The 10,848-nt window shown below is 45.6% G+C and overlaps 1 protein-coding gene across 1 annotated transcript; it reads right to left on the bottom strand.

Annotated features, from left to right (window-relative positions):
• Window positions 1-1,976: 1,976 nt before the first annotated feature.
• GL218_04930 (uncharacterized protein) lies at window positions 1,977-2,714 on the bottom strand (the record flags this gene model as incomplete). The annotated part of the gene is made up of 1 exon (XM_033581562.1): window positions 1,977-2,714. The coding sequence occupies one exon, from the start codon at window positions 2,712-2,714 to the stop codon at window positions 1,977-1,979; it is 738 nt and encodes a 245-aa protein (XP_033435288.1).
• Between the last annotated feature and the right edge of the window lie 8,134 nt (window positions 2,715-10,848).

Genomic DNA, 10,848 nt, shown 5'->3' with positions numbered 1-10,848 from the left:
CTTGAAAGTGCGCCCAGGTGTGGGAAGAAATTTCGCTGATGAATGATGAAAGAGAAAGAAGAGAAAAAAAATTTGGGGGGAGGGGGGGAGGATTCTTTTATACATGCACAGATGGGAGGGGAATTTCCAAGATCAGCCCGCAGCCTAAGGTTACCAAGTACTTTTGGTTGTTAGAGCAACTACGATCGTAGATTGGGTCAAAACCAGCCTGTACAAGCGGCTCGTACTCTTGTAATTGCTATTTTTATTTTCTATTGACGCACTTTGCCACCTGATTCTATTTTGCTGCCGGTTATTTTTCTGTTGATACAGTCTGCCACTTGACTCTGCCACTTGATTCTATTTTGTTGCTCTTTCCTTTTTTTTCTCTGTTGGTACATTCTGCCACCTGATTTTATTTTAATTACCGATTCTTTTTCTTGTTTTTTTTTCTAGGTAGGTAGATTTCTATTACTGATTTGATTTCGATTATCTATTTAACTCCATTCCCTACACTTGCTCTCGCCCCTGTATTATTAGCTGGTGATATGTTACTGTTAACTAAACCTTTCTATTCTATGCCACTGATTTTCAACTATCACATTCTGCTCTAACACCTTCCCTTTAGAGTACGTCAAGCTGAATACCCTCTTAATTCTAATCTATAATTCGAGATTTTAATATGCAACGATTGCTACTCACAGTAGATACCAAAGCCGTTTTAGTGATGCTTTATAGGTTAGGTACCTAGTTAACACATAGTTCAGTCCTCATTCTTCGGTGCTGATCGTAGATCGTACATGTTATTGTAGTTAATTACAGTCAGATTTAATGATAATTGGCTTAGCTAGTTAATACATGAGTACACTATGCACACCATTAAATTTTAAGGGTTAATCCTCCCAGGCTTCGGTAGCTGATCTACCATGCTGGAAGCCCAACCTTAGGAACGCGCATCAATAGGTTGACAGGTTCAATCTTATATAACATAGGCTAGAGTGAAAGATTTCATCAATATAATGAGAGTTTACTTCATAGCATAGGCTGTAAGTTCTACGTCAATTTTTAGACTACTAGAGTTGGATTAATATCAAGCAGTGGTGATAATTTGTATGCCTTGTCGAGAATGTTCTCTTGCTTATATCAAATTTGAATTTAAATTTGAGACTATGTCAACATATTATTTCAACAGCTAGTGTTAGAACCATAAAATCAACAATAAGTTTGGATTGACCACTGTTCTTGTCTCCTTGTGTTGGCTGTTGAAGTTCAATTTGGCACGTGAGCAGCTTAGCGGTATGTCATCATGTGATCCCGACAGTGCCCAAAAGTTTCACTTGATATTATGGTGCGAATAATACTATTCGCACAGTGTGGGTTCTTACATAAAGTAGGTACTCGTCAAGAGACCTTACCCTTTGTGTAACTATTCATTTTAAAAGTTAAAGGTGAATGATTGTTCCTAGCTAAAACATGACGACCTTTGCTCTTTTTACTATGCTGTGGAATGTAGCTACATACGAACGCGATTTTGTAACCTTAATACTTTGACATTTACATGTTACCCTCGATTTCAGAAAACTAGGATTCCACTCGAGAGCTAGAGAGCTATTGCAAGAACATCGGCTGAATGATCCGTTTTTCAAGGGTCATGTACCTGAGATGTAAACGACTTACAATAACTATTTAGGGACTCTAAATCCTACGAGAAAAGCTAAAGGCACAGCAAAGTTTTCAGGAACGAATGTTAGTAACTAGATCACTCCGCTTATTATTTATTAAGCATTCACAAAGCGAGTAACCGGGCAAGGATAAGAAGAAGGAAAAAAATGTTATCAAGAAGACGAGAGAAGCTTAATTAAGGTGAGTCTTAAGGGTTACGAGGTAATGATCCTAGTTACGGGCGAAGATGGGTTTTAGGCCCGACTGTATTCCATTAAACTATCATTGCTACCTATCTACCCGTCTGTCAAGCGAGTGTTGACGCCGTGGAGCTCTTAAAATCTAGCAGAGCGTGGTTTGGGGCTAGAATAGTCTTCTTCGAGAAGTTCTTCAGCTTTGGCCTGAAGCTCTGCAGCTCTTTGGTGGGTTCTTTCCGAGAGGACCGAGTAGCATCGCGCCTCAGAAAGATTCTCATCCGACGGATAGTCCTGACCCGGCTTTATCTGTTGGATGATGGCGGATGTGAGCTTGGTGCTTCGAAAAAGGGGGAAACCCCAAAAGCTCATATTGTCAAGAGCATCTATGAGTATGGTCATGTCGATGACGCGGATGAAGTAAGGATCTTGGTCGTTATGGCGTTTTGACTTGTATACCCGGGCTCCTCTACCTTGGGGAATCTTTGACTCGACGGACTTGGTGATCTGGTCGAAGAACGTCTGATAGAAACCTTTCTTGGGGCCAAGCTCTTGCTTCACTTGGGAGTATAGATCTTCCATAGTCGCCCGACCGGGGTTGCTCTCGACGACGCGTATCCACGTCTTGAAGAACATGCTCTCGGGGTCGCAGTCGACCAGCCTCCAAGGCCGGGCGTCATGAGTGCGTACTCGGTTTATATATTGGATGCACGTAGCTAGGAGCTTGAGGTTACCTAGCCAGATGTTCTGGGTGATAAGACATCTGAGGGCTTCCGAGAAGGCCTTGGACGGGAAAGGGTCGTTGATGCGTTTACCATTGTCCATAGTTACCAACGGATTCTCAGAGCAGTCGAGTGTCAATTGGTATTTCATGCCCATGAATTGATCATAGGTACAATCGTAATACCGAGGGAACAGACGGAAGACGGCTCCGAATGAATCTCGTCTGGCGCGATCTTCTACTGCTACATGTTCTACAGTATGCTGAGAGATGCGATTTGATTCGTCGTTATATGCGCGGTGAATGGAGGCAAATCCAGATTTTTCGTGGGGATACGTAGAACTACCCTCTTCAAAATCAGTGGGGCTTCTCTGCCTTTTCCGACCGGTGCTTTGGCTGGCTTTGGCATCCGAACGGGATTGCGAGCTTTGGTAGGATCTAGGACTCGGGCGTGTCTTTGAGTCTCGGCGAGAATACGAGCTTCCATGAGACCTCGAGCCCTTGTCCGACTTTGAGTAGGGTCGGGATTTTGAACTTCGTGGTCGATCAGACTCGGAGGAATAGAAGATAACAAACCTGTCAGACCTTGCTTCTTCACCCGAGGAATCTAAGAGGGGGGAAATCATGTCTTGATCCTCGTCCTCTTGGTATTCGTTGTCGCGGTTGTCGTAATCGCGGATGTCATCATCGTCGCGGTCATCATCGTCGCGGTCATCATCGCGGATGTCTTCATCATCGCGGATGTCTTCGTCGTCGTAGATGTCGTCGTCGTCGTAGATGTCGTCGTCGCGGTCGTCGCGGTCGTCGCGTAAAGGAGCTGATGTCCTGATTCGCTTGCTGGGGTGGAATAATGCTGCTTCGATCTGACCTGATCGACGGCTTGAACCAGCCGGATCTTGGTGACGGGCGCTACTCCAATTTGACGAATGGCCTTTATGGCCTCCGCCTTTTGCTCTTCCTGTCATCGTAAAAAAGTGGTTTCAAACTACTATGTATAGTAGTCGATGATAGTTGTGTGTGATGGGAGGGTTTGATGTTGAATGTGGGAGAAAAATAATTGTTTGCGAAGGATAGGGAACTTAGTTCTTAGCAAAAAGTTCGTGGGGCGGTGAACGCGACAGCACGGGTCACGAAAACTTGTTGCCTAGTGACGAACACCTGCCATTCATGCGGCCTTAGCTGCCATATGCCCTATTGTCCCTATGGCGACGCTGCCATCAGTGGTCGAGGGTCTGAAGCTACTATCATGCAGTACACCAAGCCCCCGCCGAGGCTTAGTAGGCAGCATAAGTACCTGGGTAGATATACTTTGATACATGAGAATAAAGATGCCAATTTGTACAAGCTATGTAACTAACTCCTAGCCCAATCCCCGGTATCATGCCAGAGCGATCACCACAACTATGCTCGGTAGTCCCACTAAGGCTTATCTTGTTTCCTGCGCCAATCCAGGAGTTCCACTTTAGCTCAAGTAAAGGTATTCTGCAAAGCTGCCAAAATATTTCGCAGTATTAAGCTGTATGTTGTAGCAGCTTCTGGGACTAAACAGAAAATTACCGAGGACATGGGTGACTGGCAGGTCCTACTCAACGCCAACGATAATGATAAATTGGTTTACGTCCAACGGCTCGAAGACTACCTAGGTAGATAAACGTATGCTCAGTCGCCTAAGTGCGTGTAGATGACTCTATGCGACGTTTAGAATGCTTCCTTAAAGCAAACAGAGCCAAAGTATCGACTATGAGGTCCTCTACAGCCTATCCATAGCATTCCATAGCATCACCTATCTATAGAGCTACTCTATCCAATTAGCGCCCGCCAGGTAGCCAGGAATGACTAGAGAAAAGCTTGCACCGGACTGGTGTTTCCTCAGTGGAATTCGACCTCATTTGCATAATATACGAGCCGCCCGTCAATATATTCTAATAGATACGGAAATTTCCCAGGAGATCAGGTCTTGGCGCGGTTGGCGTTCGTATGTAGCATATGACAAGGAAAAAACACCATGGCATGACTCCGAGAATCCTAATCTCTAGAGTATAGGGATTTTGGATGGTTTTGGACCAAGGGTTCGTTGGCCCTAAGATATCTTCAACTGTCTAGAAAAGAAGTACTAAAAGCGTGTAAGTTTAACATGTCGCCTTTGAAGTAGAATATGAATATATTTCGAAAGGTTATGGCAAACTTACAGAGTGGGGTACTTAGGGGCTAGAATCCCCGGAGGCAACTCTTAGGGTTAACCTTTTAAAAGTAAGAAACCTTGAGACCAAGATTGGAAATTTTCTAATAGGCTTCTTTGATATGAATAAAGAGAGGAATCCTAGATACTTACGTTGTTTCGTGTTCTATATCTTGATATGCCTCGGACGTGGAATCTGTGGATGAATTTACTGAAAAATGCGATTGAGGCCTCGTAACTGCTGCAGTCTCTGCCTTTATCGATGTAAGAGTCGTGAACGGATTCCGGTATTCCATAAGAAGAGCTGGGGGTTTAAAGTAAGATGGAAAACTCGCAAGGACTTGTCTAAAGGGGCTGTTCGGAAGATGTAGGAGTTTTTCGAGGGTAGGAAACCCACCAAAATAATTACAAAGCCCCTTGATATCCCCCAAAGTGTAAGCTTTTCGTTTAGTTTACCTCCTAGGACATCGATACTACCATAGCGTAACCTGTACTAACGTCTCAAAGGCTGTAGCTATCGAGTTTATCGAAATCGTTATTTGACGACAAGACATTTGACAGATTTCCAAATTCGTAATTAAGGATATACCCATCGTCTAGAAGTTCTATCGTATATTAATATCTGGAAGTAAATATATTTATCTACGCGAGTATTGTTACAATCCGTTACGGCTATAAGCCCCTAGCCTGACTTACTTCTACATACTTGGCATTATGCCACGAAGAAGATACATGAAACTAAAAGGAAGCAAAGCTGTAATCTATAGATGAGTTACAAATCCATTTCAAGTATCAGAAATAGCATGTAGAAGTAAGAAGCCTCTTTTACACGCACAATAGGGGAAATATCTGATAAGAAGCTTCAGCAACATAAATACAAATTTCAGGGAGCCTTCGCTCAAATTTTGGAGATAAAACTTGCTAAATGTTTCTAGTACGGACAGATCTCAGCGTACAAAGTTTCTAATGAAAAGATAGTCGGCTATCTACTTGGCCCCATGCAATATGCGCGTCCAAGAGGCAATATAAAACTCCTAGATGATATGTTGGTCAGAAGCGGCCACATTAGACCGTGTGGGAAGTCTTAGAAAGAAGGTGGCGCCGTGTGAAGCGGATACGCAACTCCGGATGGTTTCAAAGCCTACATCAACTAGCAAGTTTTTCTACATCGCATCCTATTTTCTAGAAGACGCATCGACAGTGATCTTTGGAACTAGAACAGCACCTATTCGTACGAAAGCTCTAGTACTAGAACATCGCCACTCGTAGTTACTTAACTAAGCATATATAAGCCTTCTACGCTATGTGCTTACCTCCCATCCGGCTATGTCACCCAGATCCTTCTTGCGCATTTCCAAGCTTTTGGCGCATATAGCGATCGGAGCTCGGGGTCCGCGTAGGCAGCAGAGAACAGCGAGGGAACATTTCGATGATGCTTCTAAGGGAAGAAGTATGCGACCCTCGGACTGTGAGAAATAAGCTTACACCGCTTAAGGTAAAATGAAACAGGGCGATTCCAGCCAAGATGAGAGCTGATAAATATGCTCGTTTACGTACCTAATAATTAGACGGCGTTGTACTACTCTGGGGATGTTTCCGTTGATTACAACATACAGCACTACCGGCTTATTTTCTTTCTCGGGTAACACGACCCCCCGACCAGAGGCACCAAGCTGCGAGAGCACCCACTAAGTGAGTTAACGTAGCTTTAGCTCCTCTTGTTACATCGCCGGTAGTTGGGAGGAGTTTATTCAACGCTTATTTGTGCTATACTTGGCCTGTACGACCTACACGTCACCATAGAAAACACTAGAGCTATCCCGCTTGCCTGTTTGCCAGACTAGGCGGCTACGGGGACTGGAGATAGACGGCTTTGAATGCGTCGGGTCTTGAATGGCTATAGTGGCCAGTCATGTCGCAACTGTTATGAAACATTTTGATGGTGGGATGAGGAGAGAACCGACTCATCCTCCCAAATATCTATCTCGACGAGATCCACACAGTAGTAATGCTGATGATTTTGATGGTATATACGGTCTTTCGCGACATCGTGTTTCGAAAATCGATGGGCCGGTATAAATAAAGTACCTAAGATAACATGATGGCAACTATATCGGTCGAGTAGATGTCGTACTTTTGTCCAGTTTTATTAAAAACTTGAATATTGTCGGCCTAAAAAGATTGGCGTATCTAGAAGGAATTCTGTGGAGGTCCACAAAGCTCGTTACGTAAAAGCAAGCTGAGCTTTAGTAACGATATCACAAAGTTATTAATAAAGAATCAAACGGATGGAATGAAACCCGGGTCTGGGGAACGTAAGCGTAGCGGGGGGGGAGGTGCCAAGACTCGCAAAGCCAGGCGCCCGGGATTTAAAGATTTGCTTCATACCCGATTCCCGCACGGGATGATCGAGATTACTGCTCCACTTGGGACGAAGCTGGTTTTATGCATATCCTACATCGCGGGTTCTATACAAGGAGGTATATATAAAGATGATATCTTAAGCCCGCCGACGGAGGTTAGACTCGGAGTTACGAAACAACGGTTAGATAGCTATAGTTAGAATTTGGTTTGTCTGACGTTATCGTAGTGGTTTTGACAGATTAAAAATAACAAGTGCGAAGATGCTAGCAGCTAGACTTGGCATTGCAGTTGATAAGTCTAATCCAGATCGGCCTGCTAGAACTGCGCTTCAGGTTCCTATAAATAATGTTTATACCATGTAGGGCAAACATGCGATTCTGCGAATAGCATCGATATCTGAGATTAAATTAGGCTTGGAGGGCTAAAAGCCGGGACCGACAACGACCCCAGCCGAAATTTTTAGATCAGCACCGGGACCGCGCGCATTCCAATCGTCAGGTACGATACACCCGTATATATCTTGATATTCTTACCCTCTTTGTACGAGTGACCTTTGGGATAGCTAAAGAATGAAATACAAGCACGGCGGTCGGTCACTAAAGAATTAGGATCGACAATACCAAAACAATCAATGACAGCAAGGCTGATGCAAATGCCCAGGTCTTGGCTGAAGCATTATGGGGGAGGAGGGGGGTAGCGCGGGGGCGGTCACGGCTGCATACGATCGACGAGCCTCTTGTATAACTCGGGCTGGTGTCACAAATACGTAAAATTGTTAAGCCAGGCTTATTAAACAGAAGAGACCTTGTTTAACTCAACAGTTGGTATGTGACAATTGTGCTAAGACGTGCAGCGAGTTGGGGTATACATGTTACACGATCATCTATGATAGGCGGTTGTCAAGAGGGGGTTAACTCGGCAGTAGACGGGTCGCTTACGTGCGTCAGAGGAGGAGAAGATGTCTGTTGAAAAGGAAGCTTCTTGGCTTGAGAAGGAAAGGGGAAGGAATCAAGATAAAGACTCGCCGTCGAGACTGCTATCTATCAAATAGTATACTGCAGCCAATAGATTTGGCTCTCAGCTGCGCGCATAAAAATAATAATAGGAGGTACGGTAAATGTACCCTACGCGAGGTCAAGTTCCACCTAGAAAACGCGGCTGTGTAAATCCTACGTCTTACGAGGTTTGTGTAACGCGAAGCAAAAGGTAACTAATAAGTCAGCATGGTAAGAGAAGGTGATAGGCGCGGACGTTTCGGTCATGTAGTCGGATCCGACGCGACAAAAAGGCCCGGCATAAGGTCGTTGCCACTGTGTGCAACCATCACGTAGCGCCTAACATCCGCCATCCGCCTGCACAATTCGTTCGGCACTAGATCCCCCTCGAGCATCCTTCGATTGAGGATGGAAGCCGTACGCACCCAGCTCGCGGGCTCGCGCCTACAGCTCCCGACGATATGGGTCATAAATAAGGTAGAGCACCAAGTCTTTCTAAACGCCATCGGGACCGGAGGCTGACGTCCCTCGTCACACACGCCGATATATGTATAGTCCTTTAAATTCCGCCTTGCTATTGCGTCCAGCTATGGCACTGCCTAGAGGCCCCCGAGGGCAGAGTATTGGCTAATAGAACTGTGGCTTGCTCCTGATGTGCGCTTAGAGATTTGATATCAGGCATTTCTTAAGCATGAAAGCATGATGTGGAAACAAGATTGGTCGGCGTACGACTTATCATTCGTGAGATATCCTCTAGGGTGTCTCGCAAAATAGCTGAGTAGGCTAAACTCGTGATAAATCGCCCCCGCGTAAGCTCTAAGGACAGACAACTACCAATTGCCGGCTATTCTTCAACAAAACATGGAACGTGAACGCTTCCGTAGGTGGCTTAACCTCGCGCATGTGAGAGAAGAAATTTTGTAAGTCGTAAGCTAGTTTGTTCGTCTACTGCCAGTCCCCAAGATTACTTGGCTGGCTCGTCTCAGCTACTCAGCAAATTTTTGCGTCTCGATCTCTAGGCCAGGTCTATCACATCTACCTTGCTCATCCCTGCGAGTCACGATCTCCAAGAGATTTGATGCCCTTTGAGCTCCAACCGGAATCTAAACCGGTCAAATTTGCGGCTGTCGAATACAAGAGACCCCACGTACTAGGGTTTTACTTTATGTGCTTCAACGGTTCGTGATGACATGCGTTGTCCTTGCTCGAGGCGCGCCGGTGGCGTTCTTCAATATTTTATGTGACACGTCGATAATGCCAAGAAAGCAGATGTCCATGTTTAGTTGAGGGTTAGGTAAACTAGGTACGACGCGTTCCCTCTAATGCCGTCGACACGTGAAATGTATGATTTCTTTGCCAGATTACGCTACGTCCGCATTTAAATCCTAGAGTAGGATCAGGCAGGTCGTCTATATCTCCGGGTGGCTCTCCAAACCGTCGGGAACCCCCCCAGGCTAGATGAACGTGCCGTAGGATGGATAAGCACTGCATCCCATCCTCCTATCTGTTCAGCTCCCTACTAGCTCGAGGTACATTGTTGTATCGATACTAGTTGAGCTACGTGACGAGCATAGTAAGCCTGATGGAAAGGGCCAGGAAGTAGCCTTTCGCCAGTTAGTTCCTACGGCAGAGAGCCGTGGATCGGATGTACCCCATACGCAGTATGCACAAATTCCAGTGTGCTGACAGCCAAGCCTTCTATCATGACTCTAATTTGTCTGATGTAGTAGACTGTGTCTAGAGTGCGATACTCCAACTGGCTAGAAAGCTTTGGAGCTGACTTTCTCATTGGCAAAGTGCATCAGCCGCGATAAAATCAGATCAGTGTCATCGGCTCGACTTGAGTTGCTAGCTCCCCATGTAATTTCCTACCAACTCTGCGACAATCCCTGTTTTCACGGTCGCTGCGGCCTTCTACTCGGGGAATTCTCGACCGTGAGCGATCGAACTAGGATAAGGGTTTTAATTTCTCCAATTTTAGAATACTCGAAGACCGTCGAAACCGGCAAGATTCTTCGTGGCCGATAGGTAGAGAGACAGAGAGTACGAATGATGGATTGCAGGATTAGAGGGAAAAGGATCGTATTTGTTAACTACGACGACCCAAACACCGGGGGACCGAAGACCTCTCGAATATCATGATTATTACTGCAAGCAACCAAACGGAGAAGCTTCCCCTGTCGTCTCTGCGTCCTTCGGTAGGTTAGAGCGAGCTGTCGTCATGGCCGATGCCACGTGCAGTAGGCAGTGTAACCGGACACGCTACGTTGATAGCTGTTTGCGCATATGAGTAATTCTAAGATCATGGCGACGTCGGCTGAAGTACGTAGCCTTGCGGCCTCGGGAGAACCACGTCCCGTTTACCGGCCAGGCTCAGTCCGTAATGTCGAGGGCCAATGTCTGCGAAGCCAAGCACACCTCCACGCTTGATGGTCAAAGCTGATGCCACGTGTAGTTCTCATCAAAAGAAAGTCGAGTGTCCGTTTCGAATTATTTTTGGAAACGATAGGCTTTCAAACTAAATCTTACGGTCGGCATGTTAATTTTATCGATGTCGAACGGATATTAAAACTAAATCCCCGTAGCCTCGAGACCCGATGCGTGCTCATGACGCTATATCCACGAGCCAGAGGAAGAGATGACAGCTCGTGTGCATTGCAGAATAAGAAAATATCTGCGGCGCTATTGGGAGTACCGACTGTGCGAATCCCGAAGAGGTGGTGGTAGCGGTGGGGAGAAATAATGAGTTAGGTC

Source organism: Daldinia childiae, assembly GCF_008694065.1.
Source record: "Daldinia childiae strain JS-1345 chromosome Unknown Scaffold4, whole genome shotgun sequence".
NCBI classification, from domain to species: Eukaryota; Fungi; Ascomycota; class Sordariomycetes; order Xylariales; family Hypoxylaceae; genus Daldinia; species Daldinia childiae.
This window is presented reverse-complemented; position numbering and strand designations above follow the sequence as displayed.